The sequence below is a fragment of the Myotis myotis genome, unplaced genomic scaffold (genome assembly GCF_014108235.1).
Source record: "Myotis myotis isolate mMyoMyo1 unplaced genomic scaffold, mMyoMyo1.p scaffold_m19_p_5, whole genome shotgun sequence".
NCBI classification, from domain to species: Eukaryota; Metazoa; Chordata; class Mammalia; order Chiroptera; family Vespertilionidae; genus Myotis; species Myotis myotis.
The window spans coordinates 43655235-43676750 of NW_023416357.1; the positions used below are offsets into that span (position 1 = coordinate 43655235).

Below are 21516 nucleotides of genomic sequence, written 5' to 3' on the forward strand. Positions count from 1 at the left end.
AATCTTCCTGCTATGGAGATTCACTTAGGACAAGATCCCATTATGACAGAACTTAAGTTTTCCTACCAATAGCTTCTATTATTGGCAAAGGAAAAACAGAGCGCTGTTTATCTTGTAGCGTACCATCACTGGACAAGTAGTTACCCAGGAGTTTCTGAGCACCCAAATGGCTCCAGACCAAAGCCAAGCCTCTGAGCTGGGCAACTAAGAAGCAAAGTTTCTGAAGTTCTTTGTTGTGTGGTTCTCTGGTTTGTGACTCCAAATGCTGTCTTCCCTCAAAAGAATTCCATTATTCCATAATACTATTCTTTCCTGCTCTTTTGCTGAAGATAAGTAATCATTGTCATCCACCTCAATCCACCCAAGGACTGTTCATCTGGAACCCAAAGTTCATAAGCAACTAAGATTTGTGTTCTTTAGGGATAGCGGGCATCTCATATGAGAAAAATATATACTTACCTGAACAGCTCTACTTGGAAGACTGATGCATTTTACTATATGTAAATTATACCTCAATTTAATAAAATACATTCTAACAAAGATACTCATTCTCTCAGGGAACCTGCCCTTACTTGACTAACAGCTCTACCACGGTTCTCTATACCCATATATCCTACTCCAGCCAATGTTGCTCAATGGTTGAGCATCAACCTATGAACCAGGAGGTCATGGTTTGATTCCCAGTCAGGGCACATATGGGGGTTGCAGGCTTGGTCCCTGGTAGGGAGCATGCAGGAGGCAGCCAATCAATGATTCTCTCTCATCACTGATGTTTCTATCTGTCTCTCCCTCTCCTTTCCTCTCTCTGAAATCTATAAAAACATATTTTTTTTAAAAGCAGAAAAAAACGTATCTTCCCTCCTAACTAAAATTGCACTGTTTTTCTCAGTGTATGTCTTCCATTCAATTACATGGGACATTGCTGGACTATCTAGGTGGGCAAAAGGGAAACTTTTCAAAAACTTAGACTGCCAAAGGGATGAGAACTGTAGCCCTGAGAAGTTGTGTGAGTTGTCTGAGGTCATGCACATAGCAGTGGTCTAGGGAGCAGGCCTCTAACCTCACTTGGCCTGGGTGGAAAGAGCACAGTGATCTCAATGCACCGTAGAAGAATAAACATTTTAAAAAGAACAATCCCCTACCTACCTCAGTCCCAACACTGAGTAACTGTTTCAACCACCCAAAAATTCACCTCAAGGAATAAATAACATCAAGTCAGGATTTAATAAACATCCAGGCAATTTGAGATTTTATTGTGAAAACAGCTATTTTGACATTATATCCAGTTTCTCATTTATCAGAATAAATTCTTTACAACATTATCTTCATCACCAATTCTGGGCATTTATATATTGTCTCTGAGTAAAACATACTCACACTAGACAAAGCTAGAATATTGAAATTATGACCAAAATTGCTTATTTTAAGATTGTTTGTAACAAAACCATAGTATTTTTACTGGAACTGATATTTAAAATGTTTACCATTCAAAGATAAGCTTGGTGGATCAAAGCCAATAATTATGTACACACATATATTTCTTACTCATCTTCTCTGCTGTCCTTCTTCCAGAAAGCTAAAGTTACATCCAAACACCTCAAATTTCCACTTCAAGACAAACAGAAAAATGGAAAGACATTATTTCCTATTTTACAAAATAAGATATAAAATCAAAAGAGAAATAAAACTCATCTTTATGTAATTAACATAAAAGCTTGAGTACACCTTTCCTTTGCCAAGAAATAAAGACGCCAGCAATGCAAAAGGAGCCAACAGTGCAAAGAATGAAAGGCCAGCACTACCTTCTCTGTAGTTCAGGACTCGCTAAGCACTGATGCAAATTCTGGCACGTCATTTTCCTTGATCTCCAAGGATCTGGGATATATAAACTCAATGATTAAAAGGCATTTCTCTGACTTTGCATGAGGAAAACTGAAGAATCAGAACAAAGGTTCAACTGCTTTTCACATGGCTAGATGTTCCCCATTACACAACTCAAAACCCAAAGGCAAGCTTTCCATCAAATGCACTCCAAAGCATTGCAGGTGTTCCGAATCTGCAACTGTACACACTACAGAAGACAGACAAAAGCATCCTTGTACCTGATGAGTAACCTGGTTTTATACTGGAAATGAAATTAAACATACTTAGTCCTCTGCAATGTGGAGGCTAGTGAGGTTTAAAATTTGGGGGATATAGAAACTGCTGAGAATTTAATAAGAACTATAAACCCTCATGCCAAAAAATATACAATTCATGTTTAGACTGTCTTCAGGAATGTCTATCAGAACTTGAAAACATTAACCTTCCTTTGCTTTGTTCTTAAAGCAACTAAACTTTCTAGGACACTGTGTGTGTGTGTGTGTGTGTGTGTGTGTGTGTGTGTGTACGCGCGCGTGCCCGCGTGCATGTGTGTATACACATACTTATATACTAGTATGTGCATGTGTATACATACTTATGTGTGTACATATTTATATATATATATATACGTATATAAATATACGTATTATATATATATAAAATAACCAGCTTGTATGTGACTTCAGTGCTATAAAAACGGTTTGGACGATTGTTCTGGAATTCCAAGTTGATTCCCTCTGTCTCCTAGATGCCTATGAACTGGTTAGTTTTCTGAAACCACCAGTTCACAAGCCGACTGGGATTCTAGGGAAGGTGGCGCTCGACTGGCCATGGGTCTACCATGTGCCTACCTAACCAACCAGCACACCTGCAGCCACCCATCTCTCAATTTACGGTCCAAGGGGGTCTTGACCTGTCTCTTCCCATGTACCACCATTCACCAGAGGGACACCAATGGGAAACCTTCGCAGTGAATACAAACACCCAAAACACTCTAGGGCAGCATTTCCCTAAGTGTATTTCTCAGAACACAAATCTCACAAAATACCTATTTAAGGAAATCCACACAAAAATAAGATACAGGTACTTCTTGGAGATTGAAACCACACAATAGCCTACCAAAGGTTCTGAAAGGCCTGCAGTAACTTAACTTTGTCTAACCCAGGGGTGGGCAAACTTTTTAACTCGAGGGCCACAATGGGTTCTTAAACTGGACCGGAGGGCCGGAACAAAAGCATGGATGGAGTGTTTGTGTGAACTAATATAAATTCAAAGTAAACATCATTACATAAAAGGGTACGATCTTTTTTTTTCAATAGTTTTATTCATTTCAAACGGGCCGGATCCGGCCCACGGGCTGTAGTTTGCCCACGGCTGGTCTAACCCGACACTTCCCAAATTTATTTGACTTTATTCATATAATAACGATATATGCTGCCAAAATACACCTTTAGGAACTACTTCTCCAAGAAACTAAAACATGTCTTTAAAAAACTTACAGTATAATTTCCAATCAATAATGAAGATACAAAACGACTTATTTTTCTGTATAAAGAAACTACTTTGTTTTGCTCTGAATACTTTTCTATCAAAACAAAAAACCCTTTCCCCTCTCTATTTAAAAATGTCCACGTCAAAGTTACCCTTTCTTATATCATTGTTCAAGAATGTTAATTCTCATCATTGGCCCCTTCATCTGGAACAAATAGCTGCTGTCTATTTTTGATTCTGAGATTACCTCTCCACCTCAGTCACAATAGTTTTAAGTCTAGGGCAGGTAATCTGCATCCCAACTACATCCCAACAAGAGTTTGGGCTAAATTATTTTGCAAACCCTTATAAAAATATGAAAACATTGAAATGTAAATTCCACAGAACTGAACAAAAACAAAGGCAAAAGATATAATTCCTAACACCAACAACATATACAAAAAGTCCATCCTCACAACCCAAATTATACTCTGTGGCTGTGCTCAGGATTTCAATTAATAAATAAGAAAACCAAGACAAAGTCAATTACTAAATCCCTGTGAGCCTAAGCCAGTGGTCGGTAAACTGCGGCTCACGAGCCACATGCGGCTCTTTGGCCCCTTGAGTGTGGCTCTTCCACAAAATACCACGTGCGGGCGCACACGTACAATGCGATTGAAACTTCATGGCCCATGCGCAGAAGTCGGTATTTTGTGGAAGAGCCACACTCAAGGGGCCAAAGAGCCTCATGTGGCTCGTGAACTTCAGTTTGCCGACAACTGGCCTAAACAAAAAGCACAGAGGCATGCTGCACCTTCTTCATTAGAGTGTGAACCCCCCGTTCATCTCCTAACTCTGGGCGGTTAGAGAGGTAACACATGCAAAGCGAAGGACTACCACCTGGAGACACAGAACTATTTTCAAAATATTTTATCCTCAAGAGTAAACCTAGGTACCAAAGGAAGAAAAAGATAAAAACATTTGTCTTTTTTATGCCTTTTTAATACAAATCATAAATGACAGTTGATGTGGGATCTTTCTCAGGTGGGAATTGCCTGACAATTTTCTAATACTATACCACAAATATAAACACGAAAATAGTCTCTTTTATATTCTCCTCCACCATCACCTCCAAAAGAAAGTAAGTCACAGCAATTTGTTTAAGACTGTGGACCATTTAGCTCAATAAACTCGAACTTTATACAAAGCATATCCTGACAGGCTGATCACAAGCTCTCTGTCCAGTCTGGAAAGCTGTTTCTAGGTATGCAGCATCTCTGCGGTGGTTTGTGCTCACTGATAGCTTCCTAGTATCTCAGTGATTTATACCAAAAGAGCTTAACTAAGTAAACCAACATATAAATTTTCACCTATCTAAACTACATTTTGCATCTTAGAAGTAGTCTGGAAGCATCATGGCCTATGTAGTGTAAGGCTAAAGGCAGTTCAGAGCAGGAATGACCAAAAGGAAATAAATCATATTTAGTCATCTTTACTAATAAAGGACAAATACTTGTTATTCTAAAACTAGAGGCCCAGTGCACGAATTCGTGCACGGGTGGGGTCCCTCGGCACTGGCTGGCAATCGGGGCTGATCAGGGCTGGCCGGCCAGCTGGCCAGGGAAGGGCCCGCGGGAGGTTGGCTGAGGGAGCGCGCGTCATAGCGATCAGTCGACCAGTTGTTAACGGTCGCTTAGGCATTTATATATATAGATGATGTCTTTTGATTAAACTTTCAACACATGAAATCTTACAGTATGCTTATTGGCTGAAGTCTATGTTGTAAGAACATGAGCTCCCACATTCTTATAAAAACTTAAATACATTTTTGTTATTCATGGCCATTAGTGGTTTTACTGACATAAAAACTTACATAGCCCAGTATTATCTCTTTACTTTGCCTATAGAGAAATTTGGAATTAAATTTATCATTCAATTTTATAATCTGTTAGTGTTGGGATAGCTCTTTCTCCCACAAATTTTTTATTTTTTAAAATTTTTATTTTTATTGCCTGTTTTACATGTGTTTGACAATTGTAAGCCACTTCAAATGCGTTTTGGAAGTTTTAATACAAATCATAATGAAAATGACGAACCCTGACTAAAGCATAAACAGATGTCTAGTCAATGTGCTAACCCACCTCCTCCAACATACATCAGTCCTAGAAGACAACACAAAGCCCTCTGGTCATGATTTCTAATGTAGAAATATTCATATGGATTTCGGATTGCTGGAAACTAAAGAAGATTAATGCATAATGTGTACACACTCACTCTCTCCCACCTGTTGCAAAACTTACATGAAATTCATTAGTTACTTTCCCTAAATGCATCCAAACAGATGAACAAGATATTGAAGACCACCTTGTTTCTCACTTTTAAAAAGAAATATTTACAAGGACTTAAAGACTCCTACATAAATAGTTACTGAAATACAGAACAAATTGAGAGAGAGGATGCAGGTCAAACACAGCTGAGCTCACATGAGACAAGTCTTGACTGCAAAGCTGTTTTCTTAGCCTGTGGGTTTCTGCAGGACGTGATAAGGTTTGCTGAGCACCATAGTGATCTTTTAAGACACTAATCAAACACAGGGTCCTATATTTTAAAAATCCCAGAAGTGGTTTTAGGACAACAGAAGCACCTTAGCCACTAAAGTAATATTCTATCATAAGTAAAATTACTTGCACAGCAAATCCTTTAACAGGTCAGCATCCAATAAATAGAAAATATGCTTTAAAATGTACTGCTATTCCCAATTATTCCACTGGATGCTTTAACTATAGTTAAACTACATAAAAAATAATTAGTTGTCATGAAACTTTTAATTACATGATATGCTTATTATGAAAGAGCACTGGTGTGAGCCAAGCATGATGAACTTGGACTGGCACACAGTAGGTACTTCTATTACTCTAGTGGGGTTCCTTTTCAGTAGTGTCTAAGAAAGGGACAAGTTTCAATAAAACTTTACAGCCTGGCATAATAACGATGAGCAACACATTCAGTTCTCCTGAAATCGCTTCCAGAAAGAGATGACCAGAGTTAAAGATATACTGAAATACAAAGGTCTAAAGTTGCCACATTCACCCAATAAACTAAAAGAGCCCTTACTAACCTAGATTGAATATGTCAACAAATACTAAAGTGCATATACATGTCAACAAATACTAAAGTAATACTGAAGTGCATATGGTCAGATTTATATTTATATAACCACTTTTAATATTTACATATGGTACTAACCCCCCCCAAATGATTAGTCTTATGAGAGCATAATTAAAAAGCACATTCCTCATTGCTTTTTACAATTAAATACAGGCTTTTCTATGGAAGTAAATAGAATATTAGGATAGTATATTTTTCCTAATGTCTAAAATTAGGCATCTAATTTCTAAAAAGAAGTAAAAGGCCTCAGCCATAGGACCACATATTAGTTATTTATACTGCTTTAAGAAAACTAAAATTAATAAATTAGCTTGAATAAATTAAGAGTGCACATTCAGAACAGAATTGTAGCTTTTGGTCAGCAACATGTGAACCATGTTTTAGCACAACAGAAGCACCTCAGCCACTAAAATAAGATTCTCTTATAAGTAATTTTTCTTTGCAAAAGGCAAAAATCTGCCAAGATTAAGACTGGTTGTTGTTTTTTAAATATATACAGTACATTATGTTTTCTCCCCCCCCCCCCCCAAGTTCATTTAGTATTTATTTTGGTGGTATTTAAAGTGCATTGCCAGCTAAAAGACAAGCTTCCTAATTTAAAAAAATAGATGTCACAGAAAGTTTCTCTTGCTTTAGAGTCTTCCTCATACCTATTAGCAGCATTTTCTTTTTGTTTTCACACAATTAGTATAAGAGATTACTGCAATGATCATATGACTTTGACACAAAGCATGCTGTCTGTCAGGGTGATAGCCGCTGTAAGGAATCGCTTTCTTCTGCTGCTGGAGTCAATTTAAGTGTTGGCAATTTCCGAGGAGGAAGTTGAGGGCTTTGGCGAAGATTGTCATCCATCTGTGGAAAGCACAAAAGGTACATCTGACTAATGGCTGTGGCACCCCTTATGTGGACTGCGGCTCCCCATCCAAACTATAGCCTAGAAAAGTACAGAACCATATGTCTCTAAAACTGCCAGAAAACCTTTTTCTTGCAAATAATCTCTCAAGAATTCTAAATGTCATACCTCAAATACCAGCTGAATCAGTATATGTAAAAAGCAATATAGCTCATCCTTGGTGCCTTCACAATATTATAGTAAATCCACAAAATGAATGTTCTGTTGAACTCAACCATAGCATGACTTGGTTTAAGAGGTCTTCTAACAGTAAAAGCAATACTTCTGTTATTAAGCTCCACAGTTTACACAGTTTGTACACATACAATACCTCATTTGTTTTTCCCAACATCATTGTGAAGGAAAAAACAGATACAATCACTCCCTATTTTACAGATTAGCAAAATAAAGCTCAGAATGGTTAAGGAATTTGCATTCAGTTGCAAAGCTAATATCAGAGCTGACATTTGAACATAAGTCTTCTAGAGAAACAAATTAATATGGAGCACATTGAAAACATGTCCAAGGGTTTCAGACTTACCCTTAGGAGTACATTAGCATCCCTGGAAACACTAGGAGAGGCGTTATTTAGAACTGAGTCAGATCTTAGAAAACTACCTTTAACCAGAGTACCCTGCAAACAGGGCTCAAGACTCCAGTGCTGGTGCTGAGCTCACTGTCAGTTTCACTTCAAAAAGACAGCTGCCATCAAAGATTCAAAGCCAACAGAATATAGCATCTTTTTACCCACTTGATATGCATGTTTTTTAGAGTTCTGAACACAACTCCCTCTTATCTTCTCAAGATGCTCTTATAAAGCAGAGTGCAAATGTTTCAGCAGAGGTACATAGGACTTGCAGGACAGGAAAGAGAATAAAAGATTAACTTTTAATTTGCCAATGAAAAGAGTATCTCCAGTGAATTCTTTGAATCAACTGTGTTAAGATGTCTTCTTTTCCTTGCCAAAACTAAGTTCCTGAAACATAACTCTTAAAAAAAAACACTCTAGATTTTCTGTCCAAACAGTGAGCAATAGTAGCCATTAGGATTTGTTGCTCTAATGCAGCGGTTCTCAACCTGGGGGTCGAACGACTCTTTCACAGGGGTCGCCTAAGACCATCGGAAAACACATATATAATTACATATTGTTTTTGTGATTAATCACTATGCTTTAATTATGTTCAATTTGTAACAATGAAATTGGGGGTCACCACAACATGAACTGTATTAAAGGGTCGCGGCATTAGGAAGGTTGAGAACCACTGCTAATGACTTGTAGCAAACAGTGAAGCAAACTGAACAGCAGGTATGAAGGGGTGGGGCAGTGCTGAAATAGGGTCAAAAAACTTCCATATATTGATGATGACCCAAGATGAAGTGTACATGAATTTGCCGCATATAGGCAATGGAAACTATACTGGACAGCTTTCACTTAGCAGATAATAGTTTCAGAAATCTTTCCATTATCCATACTTAACAGAATATATTTCCTCTCATGAGAGTTACTGGTTTGGACAAAGAATTAAAACAAACTAGGCTTTTACTTAGCTTACCCAAACTTTAGTAATGAACTCTTAGAATTTTACTGCCGTTTTACTCACTTCTCAAGTTCTAACAACACATAAAATACAATAAAAAGAAACAGAACTGTCATTCCAGAGAGTGGCACTTATAAACCTAGTAGTACTAGTAATGGATACATAATCTCATCCATGAGTTAGATGGCTGACTAACTGCAAAGCCCATGCTGGATTCCAATTTCTAGGGTTCAAACAACCTCTCTAACTCTTGTCACCTGAATGACCTTGGCAGGTGACATAAGCTACTCTTGAAGCTTTAGTATCTTCATCTGTAAAATGGGGATGATAAAGGACTTGTACGCATAGATTAAATGAGATAACTCTTATAAAGCTAATACAATATAGTGCCTCTTACTGCTAGCCAGTGTCATTAGGATACACTGTTCCATTAGTTTTTGAAAGAATTAAGTATTAAGGATAAAAGCTAGCTTACCAGACACTTGCGGGGGAGGGGAGGAGAAATGCATAACTCTCTTGTAATTTCCCAATTAGAATCACCATTGAAATTTTCATTGTTGGCTCTCTTGCCTACCCAGTTCCTCAATATCTCTCTCACCAAATGAATACCCCAAAATGGCAAAATATCCACACTGATAAAAAAAATTGTGCACCACTTTTAGAACAGAGAAGGACAGGAAGGAGAAAATATAAAGCAGTCCATGTGGAAGAAAGAACAAGACATCATAATACAATTAACAAGAAAGGATAAGCACAGATGCTTCCAATCTCAAGAAATGTTAACTTTTAGAGACAAGCAAGCAAGAAGTATTTTTGTCTTCTTTTTTTTAAGCCAGGCTTTTGGTCTCCTAATTTGAAAAATACTAATTGTGTGGTAAACGTAAACCAAAAACCATCATCAGATCTTTCCCCAAAGTTATCAGGCCACTTTTGACTTCAAAATACTATATTATACTATACACTTTAGTAAATGTATATTTAAACAGCTTTCTGAAAAAAAATTAGCTCTTTTTAAAGGTAAAGTTAATTCATATCCTAAATTACAATATTAACTACAGAAAGGGAAATACTAAATTACTACTTTAAAAAATGATTGAAGTAAACTTGACCTTTTCAATCAAGTTGGATTCCTTATTTACAAGCTGTGTGAGTTTCTGCAGATTTGCATCTACCATTTCTTGTCCAGCAGGAGAGATGCCTAAGAAGCCAGGGACAGAAATCAGAAAGACAGGAAAATTTGAAAGCCTTTAAAGCTGTTTACATTAAAAGAATTTTGACCCTCCCAAGTGGCCCACCCTCCAAAAAAAGGCAAAGAGAAAAACCATTCTGCATTCAAAAGCAAACTTAAGTGGGAAAGCAATACTCCAAAACCAAACCCTAAACAAAAGGACTAAATTTGTCCACAGAGTAGACAAAGTAACAAAGTTGGCCAAGTGGGTTGCAGCTAGCCAAAGTGATTAGTAAAAAAGCACAGCACTCCTCATTTCCTTCTCAAATTTAAGTAGTGCCTTTTCCCCAACCATTCCAAATATGTCTTTAGTTACAACTATTTGGATAGCTTTCTAAGGCAGTGACTCCAAACAGGTATCCATCCACCTGACATCCAAAGTATTTGGAGGGACTTAAAACAGAATACGGATTCCTGGGATTTATCCTTAAAAAACTCTAATTTGGCAAATCTGGTAGAGGACCCAAGCTTTTGTATTTGTCCTGTAGACAGGTCTGCCAACCACTGCTTCAAAGTAACAAAGTTGCCTGGCCAGCTGTGGCTCAGTGGTTGAGCGTTGACCTATGAACCAGGAGGTCACGATTTCATTCCCAGTCAGGACATATGCCCGGATTGCAGGCTTGATCCCCAGTGTGGGGCGTGCAAGAGGCAGCTGATTAATGATTCTCTCATCATTGATGTTTCTCTTTCTCTCTCTCCCTCTCCCTTCCTCTCTGAAATCAATAAAAAAACATACATTTTTTTTTAAAAAGGACAATTTCTGCCAAGTCTTCCAATACAAATTTGGTGTTCCAATCACTTAAGCATGAGGCCTTACACTCCTAACAAATCATTTTCTAAATGACAGGTGCCCTCTGTTTACTGTACCTCCAGTCTGATGTAATCAGTTTTCAAGTAGTAGAATTATAGGGGTGTACCTCACCAAAATCAATCTGCTACTGATTTCTGTTCATGCATGAAAATGCTAGAAGCAACATTTGAAGTAATTGCCCATTTGCATTAGGAAAAATGCTATCTAGAAACACCTCAATAAATATCTGTAGTTTAAACTTTTTGAAGAAAATGACCCACTTCAAAGGGGCAATATTTAAAGAAGAACAAAAAGCAAGAAATGTATAAAATCCAAAAGAATAGAAAAAAAAAAGCAAATATTCATTTCCCTATTTAAATAAGAACTAACATATGGGAATAAAAATAAAGTTGGAGAAATGCAACTCTTTGAAGCGTTATATATAAACCAGCTTTTAAAGACAATACACAAACTTCTTTAGTAAGTAATGAATCTTGCTTATGTGTCCTTAGGAAAATTTGCAAATCCTCTTTACAAACAAAGATTAGCTGAAGAGAAGCCACCTTACCTCCAAGACTAAGCCTAAAATAAGTGTTGAGGATGTCATCACAAAAGCGACACAGGTTGGAGAGCTGTTTCAAATGTTCTTGTAACTGAACTTTAGGGAAGCGTACTTTATAAAGAGGTGCGAGAAAACCAAACACATAGGCATCCAAGGTAGAAGGCCTAAAAATAAATTCAGGATTTTTTAAAATCACTTAAGAAAATATTAACTTGGGATTATAAAAAAATTTTTCTCAAATATAGTAATCAATTCTGAAGTATACAATTTAGTGTTTTTAAAAGTTTACTATCCATTATAACTTATAATAAGGATGCAAGTAGAATTTTACTCAGTTGTTTTTTAATACTGTAACCATTTATTTTATTTAGAAGAAAATCAGTTGCAAATTAAAATGCATTTTTACTCACATGTATTATATAGTAACTGGAGACAGGATGGAAATAGTCTTAGATGTTTTCAATACACATATGCAGTATATTAAGTCAATGTTAGATTACCACCAACAGAAAGTTTCCCCATAGTAAAAATCCATTAAATGTTTTTAAAGTGAAAAACTCACTTTTGGGAGAGCGGGAAGACAAGAGGACTTGCTTTAAATAATTGCTCATTGAATATATGCACACAAAACATCAGAATGATTTTTAAGGGAATGCACTCACGTATCTCCAAAGAAAAACTGAGATGTTCCCAATCTGTTTGACAGAAGATTTAGGCACTCCTTGGCATCTCTGTATATCTAATAAGGATGACATTACATCTCAGGAGGAGGACAGATACTCCAGAACTCCTTTTTAGGTAGGTATCTATGGATTAGCTCATCTCTGCATCTCTCTTGTCCCTCCTCAGGAGGGCCCTCGCTCTGATAGTAACCTCGACCGTACCTGTGCTTCCACTTCTCGGAGGTGGTAGAGGGGAGGCTCTCCTCTGGTCAGGAGAATCCTAGTCAGTGCTCCCTTAGACATTCTTCCAGGAAGGATCAAACTCAAGGGAAAGGGAATTCGTGAAGCAAACCATGGCTTTGTCACAGTAAAGTAATTGTCACTTTCAACCCAGAATGTGTGAAGCTGCAAAAGAAGAGAAAAAATACTACAATGATGTTCTTTAATGAAAAGGTCACTCTATTGATGTGCAAATTTTTCATAAACATCTTTGTATAAAATGACTTCATACAAATTTTCCAGGTAGAAAGACTCAAGGATTAAACAAGATTTTAAATGTGTTTTGTTGGTTACTATATCCCAGGCACCCAGAACCAGGCCTATCACATAGAAGGTGCTCAATAAATATTTGCTGAATGAATGGAATATATTTCACCCAATTCTATATATGGAACAATAAACTCCACCTCCCAAAAAGAATTTTTATTTCCAAAATGACATTATTTTTCACTTTATTGTTTTGCATACTAGTTGAATGTCTAACAGAATCCAGTTTCACAGGAACATGAAAGAATCAAGATTAATATATAAGTGAAATTTCCTCTCTTAAGCCCTTTTTGTTATTTTCCTTCTAAACAGACTAAGTGCATTTTTGGTAGATCATTAAAATATTGTAATATTCACCAATGCTCACCACTGCAGGAAGAAGCTTCTCTTCAAGGAGAGCAATGTAAGCCAGGGTATCTGCCCCTTGTCTTGCAGAGAGTTCATAATCAGCATTATATTTCTATTAAAAAGTATAAAATAAACAAAACACCTCAGAAGTCAAGAGCATCCCCAAAGAGTGAAGCTAAATAAACTAGGATTCCTATTTATTCTTCCACAAAAATGGCAAACATGATATTAAAAGGGGGAAAAAGAAATATAAATTTAGTAACAAATGCTGTTTAACGCAAATGTACAGTATCATGCACACAGTAAAGTCAATAACTTACGATTTTTTATTCACTACTACTATTTCAGTAATTATTAATGACCAATTTCATACAAACTTATTAAAAGAAGCTATTATTATTTTTGTTAACAGTAAGGATAAAGTTCTAACTGGTTACATTTTTCCCCAGTAAAAAAAGAAAGAAAAACTTCCAATTTAGAAAAACTCTAAATTTTGTTGCTGCAAAATTTATTTCTTTTTTTTTTAAAATATATTTTATTGATTTTTTACAGAGAGGAAGGGAGAGAGATAGAGAGTCAGAAACATCGATGAGAGAGAAACATCGATCAGCCGCCTCCTGCACATCCCCCACTGGGGATTGCCCGCAACCCAGGTACATGCCCTTGACGGGAATCGAACCTGGGACCTTTCAGTCCGCAGGCCGACGCTCTATTCACTGAGCCAAACCGGTTTCGGCGAAATTTCTTTAAGAGGGAAAAAAAAAGTGGCCCTGGTTTGTGTGGCTTGTTGTCCCATATACCAAAAAGTGGCAAGTTCAATTCCCAGTCAGGGCACATACCCAGGTTGCCAGGTTAGGGGTTCAATCCCTAATAGGGGTGCATGTGGAAGGCAGCCGATCAAAGTTTCTCTCTCACATTGTTGTTTCTTTCTCTTTCTCTCTCTTCCCTCCTCCACCTCTAAAAAAAAAAAAAAAAAAAAAATCACTAGAAAAAATTTAAAGAATTGGCAAAATCAGTGGTAACTTTTGCATTTATATGTCTTAACATATTTATACATTTTGAATACATTATAAAAATCTTTACATATTCAAATATCTTGAATACAGTATTGCATGAAACATTTAACTACAACTATCAGTTAAGTGTTTTTTAAAAACTAAAATAAATAGTTGCTAGTTGGTGGGATTCCAGATGTCATACCTAGCACAAAATGTGTAGCAAGTATGTAACTAAATTGACAATCATGTCAATAAGTGTAATAGCAAAGATGGCTAAATTGAATCTGCTTATATCTAAACTTCAATAAAATCTAAGCAAAGTGCATAAAAATATAAGTGGACTATACCTCACTTTATAACTTCCAAAATCACATTATAACTCATGACTTGAAAGTTTTTTTATATTAAACTCCAGGTATCCTCAGGTGTCTATTAACTTGGCAAAAAGAATTTTTTAAAAATCTGCAAACCTTACGATGTGTTGTGTGTGTTTTTTAAAGCAACATGCAGGGATCAACAATCTACTTCTTCAAAAAGAACCACCCACCTGTTTTCTTAAAAAGTTCAGTATTTTTGCTGGTTGAGAAACAATCTTGTCTTCAGTGGTCAAAATTGGTACATCTCCTATAATCAAAACAACAGTCTACATACAGGAAACATTTTGATCTCCTCTTAAGATATTCCAATACTCTAAACACTATACCAATTGCACATTTGAAGGGGGGAATGAGTAAGCTCATTTTCGTTTTTTGCAATTTCACAAAGAGCACTTGGATAGAACATTTTAATTTCTCATAATTTCCACGGATTTGGCTTGCACTTTGAAGTATTATTCAGAATGATCAAATCATAAGCAAAACACAGCCAAGGTCATGGTAAAAAAAACAAACAAAAACAAACTAAAATCCCAAGGTACTCCATGGCTGTGTGCTTCAGCGCTTTAAGGGGGGGTGGGGGGAGGCCCTTAAAGAAGGTAGAAGGGGCGTTATAAGTTTACACTGTACCTCTTGAACCTCTCCAGGTGTTATCTATGACACTGACTTTCAAGGGTGCGCCAGAAAATTTGGCGTAAGCCTGAAACAGAGTTTGCAATAAAACCTTTTAGACTGAGCACGTAATGCACATCTGCAGAGCTGCTTTACTTCACAGCCGGTTCGAAGACAGAACCTCTCGACGAGGGGGCGCGGCCCTTCCCCCATCTCTAGCCCCGGGAGCACGCGCGCCGCTACCCGGCTCTTGGGAACCTTGTTCTTCCCCGGAGGATGGGGGCGGGGGGGGGGGGGGGGGTGCGGCGCGTGCCCCGCTTCGGGCTTTCACTCCACCGCCCAGATAGCTTTGCAAGGACGAGAATAATAACGCGGGAGCCGGGAGGAGGAGCGGGGAGTCTCCCGCCACGCCTCGGCGGGGTCGCAGGCCAGGGGTAACTCTTCAGCTGCAGGCAGCCCGGGGCCGTGCAGCGCCCTGCCCGCCTCAGCCCGCGGGAACCGCTACCGGCCGCCGGCGCCGGGCCGGCCAGCCTCGCGCCTCCGGCCCCGCCCCTTCCTGCCCGCCCCTGGCCCGAGCAGCGGCCTCACCATGACCACCAAGGACTCGCTGTGGACCGACGGGAGCCCCCAGCCCCCTCCCCAGCAACTGAGCTCCAAGGGGGCCGCCATCTTGCCGGGGCCAACCTCTGCTATCCCGGAAGTACTTCTGCTGCCCGATTTCCGGCAGGTGAAAGTGAGGGGCGGGGCTCGGGAGGGAAAGGGTCCCTTTGGGCTCTAAGAGGTACGGCAAGGACCGAAGGTGGGTACAAAGCACGCTTAGAACCAGCTTGGCCTAGGCGTTAGGAGTCCTGGGCCTTAACTCAGACCCATCAGTTATTCTGTAAATATTTATTGGCTGCCTAATGTGCCCCAAACCCTTAAACCTTACTACCCTGAGCCTAAACTAACCTGTTCGTAAAATAGGTAAAACTGCTTATTCACAAGATTGTTGTGTTTAACATTATGACAGGAGGAAACATATTTGGCATACAGTAGGCACTTAATAATTGCTCAACCCCTTCACCCACACATTTGGCCTCTGCCTCTTTCCACGCTCAGTCTCAACTGTGTCATCCTCATGTTAACTTGCTCCACCCTCCTTGAAAGGAACCCTGTTCCTGAAATTTGTCAGGTGAATTCTGCTGTCTTTCAGGATAAATTATGTTTGTTCCCTGCCATTGCTCTCTCAAAAATGAGCTTAATTGTCACTTTCCCAGGGATGATTTTACAAAGTTAGGAACTACTAGGTTCCTGCAGCCCCTTGTACGTATTTCAATTGTAGCTTCTATCCCTAGATACAGACCTTTTGCTTTTCACTTCAGGAAGCTCTTTGAAGATGGGACAAGGCTGGCTTCATACTAGTAGAAGTGAGACCTGTGCATTCGCATAGGGCCCTGTGCTTAAAAGGACCCAACTTCCTTAATGTTCTGCTGTTATCATGATATTCTTAATTTTTGAAAAAGGGACCCCGCATTTTTATTTTCAACTGGGCCCTGCAAATCACATAGCCAGTTGTGTCTGTGAGCCTAATGGGCATGAACTAAATGTTTCTGGAACATCAACTAACAATTTCTCAGAAAACTGTTAAAAAGAGAAGATAGGTCTTGAGAATGCCATGATCCTAACATGCTTATGGGGTCCTGGAGTTAGGACTTGTGTTCTATGTCTTTTTTTCTAGAAAGCACAGTAGTCTTTCTGGAATACCCTCCCAGTCATTCCTCTCAGTTTTCTTCCTTACCTCTGCCCAGCTGAGATAGATGGGTCCCCTTAAGCAATTGAGAGCTCAAAACAAACCTCTGCAACATTTCATAAAGGTACAATTCAGCAAATAATTGTAGGCACTCCCTTACTGTTCACATATCCATCTAAAGCTTTTTGTCATGTTTCAAAGGCAAGAGTTCTCAGAAATAGGAAGGAAAAGGCATGTCAAAGGTGGAAATCCATTAGTAATATGGTGTAATTGGGAGATAGTTAATATATGTATTATTAAAACTAAATATGAAAACATTTATTGTGCAACTACTGTGTCCAAGACACTGTAAGGCTCTTGGAGAATACAGAGATAAATAAGTCACGAATTCTATCCTCAGGAGTTTATAGTCTACAAAGGAGACATACAACTAGGTGTAACAAGTCATAGTATCATGAGTAAAGTTAGAGATATAAATAAAATTTTATGGAAGCACAAAGCAGGAATGAAGCCTCCACTGTGAGACTAGTGGAGGCGCTCTCTTCAGTTTTCAGTGAACAGAAGGCAATTCAACTTTCAGGGAACTGTTTTAAAGGTCAAAATTCCAAACCATAAAGTTCAGAATCCATATATTACAATCAGGCATTTTAAATATCATACACAAAGAATGTGACTTCCCTGAGTCTTGTCTGTGGGGTAGATGGGGGTGGAAGTGGATGCACATTCCTAGTGGATACATAATTCCTCAGTTTAGCCTTCTCCCTTACTGCTGCTGTTACACATGTCAACTGCATTTGTTTTAAAGAAAAATTAAATTTCTTCTCTTAGTATTGAATTAAGACAGAGAATAGCATGCTGTTGCATCTAATGAGAGAATCCTTCTCACAGGTTTATTTGTGCTTGTTTAATAGCAGTCTTTTATTGCTGCAATTCCTTTTGAGAATCTGTATTTGCTAGATTGAAGTTAAAATCAAAGTGCTGCTGATTTCACAACAGGTTGAATATTGTTCCAGAGAACCACACAGAAAGCTGAAACCTTCAGGAATTATGCCTGGTATGGGTAGTTGGCCCCTGTGTCTTTTTCTGGCTGCTAAAGAGTATTGTTCAGAGTTCATCAAAATCATTTCAGATTTCTGCCAGGAAGCATACTATCTGCAAAACATTCATGTATGAGTGGGATGACCTGAATCACAGCTTTTTAATGAGTATTCCAGACAATGTTTTCCCTGCAAAAGAACTATTATTTTTCAAGAGATGGACAATAAAAATGACTTCATGTAGTCATAGTCATCTAAACTCAGGAGACCTGACCTTGGCTTCTATTCCTACCCCTCATGTATTTCTTAACTTGGGAGCCATGGTGCAGGTTCTACTAGAATCTGTTTATCTGGGTGATTAAGCATCTGTGAAATGGTGCTATAGGCAAAGATGAAAGGTTTGTGACAGTGCTCATGTAGTGTGATCCCTTATGGGGAAGTTGAACTAGAGAGCCTTGAATGGCCCTTTCAACTCTAAACTTCTATAATTCAATTCCATGTTTAGACATAGAATCCTTGGGAAGGAAAAAAGCAAACACTGAGTGCAAGTCAGGACAGCTGGTTTCCTGGCTGAGTCTCCAATTAGCTATATGAATTTGTGCCAATCATTTTACCTTTAGTCCTCAACTTATTCACTTAAAAAGCAAAGGTGTGTGTGGGGGGGGGGGGGGGGGGAGAGTTAGCTCTGAAATACTATCCTTCTATGTGTAATGAACATTTAATAATAGATTATATTCATGGAGCAATTTCTATATACCAGAAATTGGTTGAATTATCCAAAATAACTCATTGGATCTTTATAATGACTCCATGTGGTAGGTACTATTATGTTCCTGTATTTCCAGGAAAGGAATTAAGGCATAAAGATGTTAATGAACTTGTTAAGGTCACCTAGTTAATAGGTGATAAAACCAGGATTTGAACCCAGCCAGTCTGGGCTTATACTCTTCACCACTATGGCATACTGCCTATAGACTTCTACGTAATTCATTAAAAATCCTAGTTTCACTCAAACTGGAGTTATCAATGCCATAATATTGCTATTACAGTGGGGCCTTGACTTACGAGTTTAATTCGTTCCGTGATGGAGCTCGTAACTCAAATTACTCTTATGTCAAATCAAAAAGTGAATGAGTGAGACACGTAATGCTGGGCTGATGTTGTGGCGTTCACTGTGACGTTCGCTGCACCAACTAGCGGTGGGGTATCTGAAGCTGGTTCGTAACCCGATTTTTAGCTCGCAACTCAAAGCAAAAAATCAGCCGAGAGACGGCTCATATCTCGAAAAACTCGTTAGTCGGGACACTCGTAAGTCAAGGCCCCACTGTATTACTTCTTTTAGTAGTATTAAGTCACTAAACAAGTTCACTAAGCAACTTCTATATTTGCAGCACACTGTAGGCCAGTGGTTGGCAAACTGCGGCTCGCGAGTCACATGTGGCTCTTTGGCCCCTTGAGTGTGGCTCTTCCACAAAATACCACGTGCGGGCGCACATGTACAGTGCGATTGAAACTTCGTGGCCCATGCGCAGAAGTCGGTATTTTGTGGAAGAGCCACACTCAAGGGGCCAAAGAGCTGCATGTGGCTCGCGAGCTGCAGTTTGCCAACCACTGCTGTAGGCTATCAGGGAATAAAAACGCATGTTCATAGTTGATAAAACAAGGCCTACATATTTGAGGTAACTGTAGATGATTGGGAGGTACCATTTTGTCAAGCAGATCACAAGTCTAGTGTGGTTTTAGACAAAGGCTGTCACATGCTGCAATGCTTGGCAAAAGCCTAGCGGACAAATTAGGATATTAGCTGACCTTGGAGGGTACAGTGGATTTAGAGCATGGACTACGCTGCAGGAGCAAAGCATAGAGATGGAATGACTATGGGAAAGAATCTGAAGATAAGTAAATGGATGCTGGATTCAATAAAAATTGGGAGAATGATTAGAAAAACTGTTGATTGATTAACCTGAGAACCAGAGGTGGTGAGAGTGAAAGGCCTGGGGATATACAGTTTCGAGAAGGTAAAAAAGAAGAGTAAACATCCAAATACAATATTAACGGATTCACATTTTCATAGATGAAAGATGGAATGCTATGTTGCATAGATAATATGAACCCATAAATTGTATTAAATTAAGCAAAATGTTGTGATAAATGAAGTGAAGAAATGCTGCTGCATAGCATTAGAAGAAAGTTACCTGGCACCCTTGCACTGAGCATTTTTCATTGACTAGGTTGTTACAAATCAAACGGCAAGGGATCCCACTCCAGGAAAAAAGAAAAAAACTGCAAAGAATAACTGAAGAAATTGGTATTAGGAATAGGGACCCCTATGGTAAGATCATGAGGAATGTGACACAGATAAAGGAAGGAAAGATAATGGACAGGAACAGAAGACCCAAAATAAAGTTTTTGCAGGAGATGACAGGGTAAATCTACATACATTGAAGGTAAAATTGGCTACTTGTGAACAAAAGCCTTAAGATGCCAGGGAGAACAGGGATGGGATCCTAGAAATTACCCTACAAGTTAAAAGGCTGAGATCAGTAGCTTAGCCGTGGAGCTGGCATTGAAAATGAGAGACATGCTTTCTCTCTGACACTGGAGGAAGTTTCAAGGGGAGGATGGGATGCTGAGTTAGCTCAAGTCAGTTACCTTCAAATTTCCCTGTTACATTAGGAAAAAATGTAAAAAGCCTGAGAGAAAGAGATTTGGGCTTTGAAAGAGAGAGAATAATTTAGAGAATGTGCCAGGGAGTTAGTAAAAAAATGAGTGGAAGAATTGCTGACGGTGGCAAAGTTTAAATTTAAATTAGTATGAAGGAGATAAATCAAGCGAGAACCATAGGCACGCTAATAATTAGGTGCCCTTTCAAACAGATATTCTTTAAATATTTATTCAACCTTTTTTAAAAAATGGAAATGAAGTTAGCTAGAGAATGTAACAGGATCAATTTATATTTTGCCAATTCTGTCTGTTAGAAGTTCTATGTGGTGACCTGGGCTTAGTTTCCCTTAAAGTTGGGTCCTGAGAATGATGTAGGGAAGAGGGAGGAAACAGTTCTAGGAATTGCCCTAGGAATTAACAGAAGATGGAATCTATAACTTCAGCAATGGGGCTCAGCCATCTGTAAGTCTAGCTAAGGTAGCACAGTTGTGTGGAATCTCCCTATGGTACTGTGCTGTCCAGAAGTTTAAGTGGGGAGACAGGTTCATTTATTCATTTGCTATCAATTTATCAGGCAGTGATATAGATTAAAAGTGATTCATTTTGCTCCTCTAGCATAGTAAGCCTATTGTCTGTATTTTGTATTAAAAAGAATTACATGAAACAAAAATAATATCTTCTGATATAATGATCAATTTATGTAAAAACAGGAATATTATATTTTAAAAGTGAGGATGGTAAAGGGTCCTAAATGGAAATAAGGTTTCTATGCATCATTCAAAGTGATAAAACATCATATACCAGTAGACTGTGATAAGTTATATGTGTATATTGTAATACCTAGAGAAACCATTAAGAAAACTATACAAAGTGACATAGTCAAAAACACTAAATAAATCAAAATAGATTTCTAAGAAATGTTCAAATAACCCACATAAAAGAAAGAGAGAAAAAAGGAATAATTAAATGACTAGCAGGGATCGAACAGAAAACAATCAAATGACAGACTTAAACCCTACAAAAATCACTAATTTC

The 21516-nt window shown here is 38.4% G+C and overlaps 1 protein-coding gene and 1 long non-coding RNA gene across 4 annotated transcripts in view; one reads left to right on the forward strand and one right to left on the reverse strand.

Moving 5' to 3' along the window:
• Nucleotides 1–1215: 1215 nt before the first annotated feature.
• Nucleotides 1216–15759, reverse strand: MTX3 (metaxin 3). 3 transcript variants are annotated; one of them, XR_004967637.1, is made up of 10 exons: nt 15640–15759; nt 15070–15139; nt 14613–14689; nt 13087–13179; nt 12396–12578; nt 12174–12250; nt 11518–11675; nt 10041–10129; nt 7152–7353; nt 1216–1608 (listed from the first exon to the last, which is right to left on the reverse strand). XR_004967637.1 is itself a non-coding variant. In XM_036309877.1 (9 exons), the coding sequence occupies exons 1-9, from the start codon at nt 15718–15720 to the stop codon at nt 7243–7245; spliced, it is 939 nt and encodes a 312-aa protein (XP_036165770.1). In that variant the 5' UTR covers nt 15721–15759; the 3' UTR covers nt 1216–7242. The 3 variants fall into 3 exon arrangements, 2 of the variants coding, with proteins under 2 accessions (XP_036165770.1, XP_036165771.1); XM_036309877.1 differs by having other exon boundaries at nt 1216–7353; XM_036309878.1 differs by lacking the exon at nt 10041–10129 and having other exon boundaries at nt 1216–7353.
• The window catches only part of LOC118656473, a 28457-nt gene continuing 22303 nt past the window's right edge, over nt 15363–21516 (forward strand). Inside the window, exon 1 of the long non-coding RNA XR_004967638.1 lies at nt 15363–15778. This is a non-coding gene — a long non-coding RNA (uncharacterized LOC118656473). The remainder of the gene's footprint in view (nt 15779–21516) is intronic.

Excerpts from the sequence above, each read along its gene's own strand:
- MTX3 (XM_036309877.1), bottom strand. The coding sequence starts at position 15,720 with ATGGCGGCCCCCTTGGAGCTCAGTTGCTGGGGAGGGGGCTGGGGGCTC. Across the intron at positions 12,579-13,086 it reads AGAAGCTTCTTCCTGCAGTG|CTTCACACATTCTGGGTTGA; the intron begins GTGAGCATTGGT and ends CTTCTTTTGCAG. Across the intron at positions 7,354-10,040 it reads AATCCAACTTGATTGAAAAG|ATGGATGACAATCTTCGCCA; the intron begins GTCAAGTTTACT and ends TGCTTTCCACAG.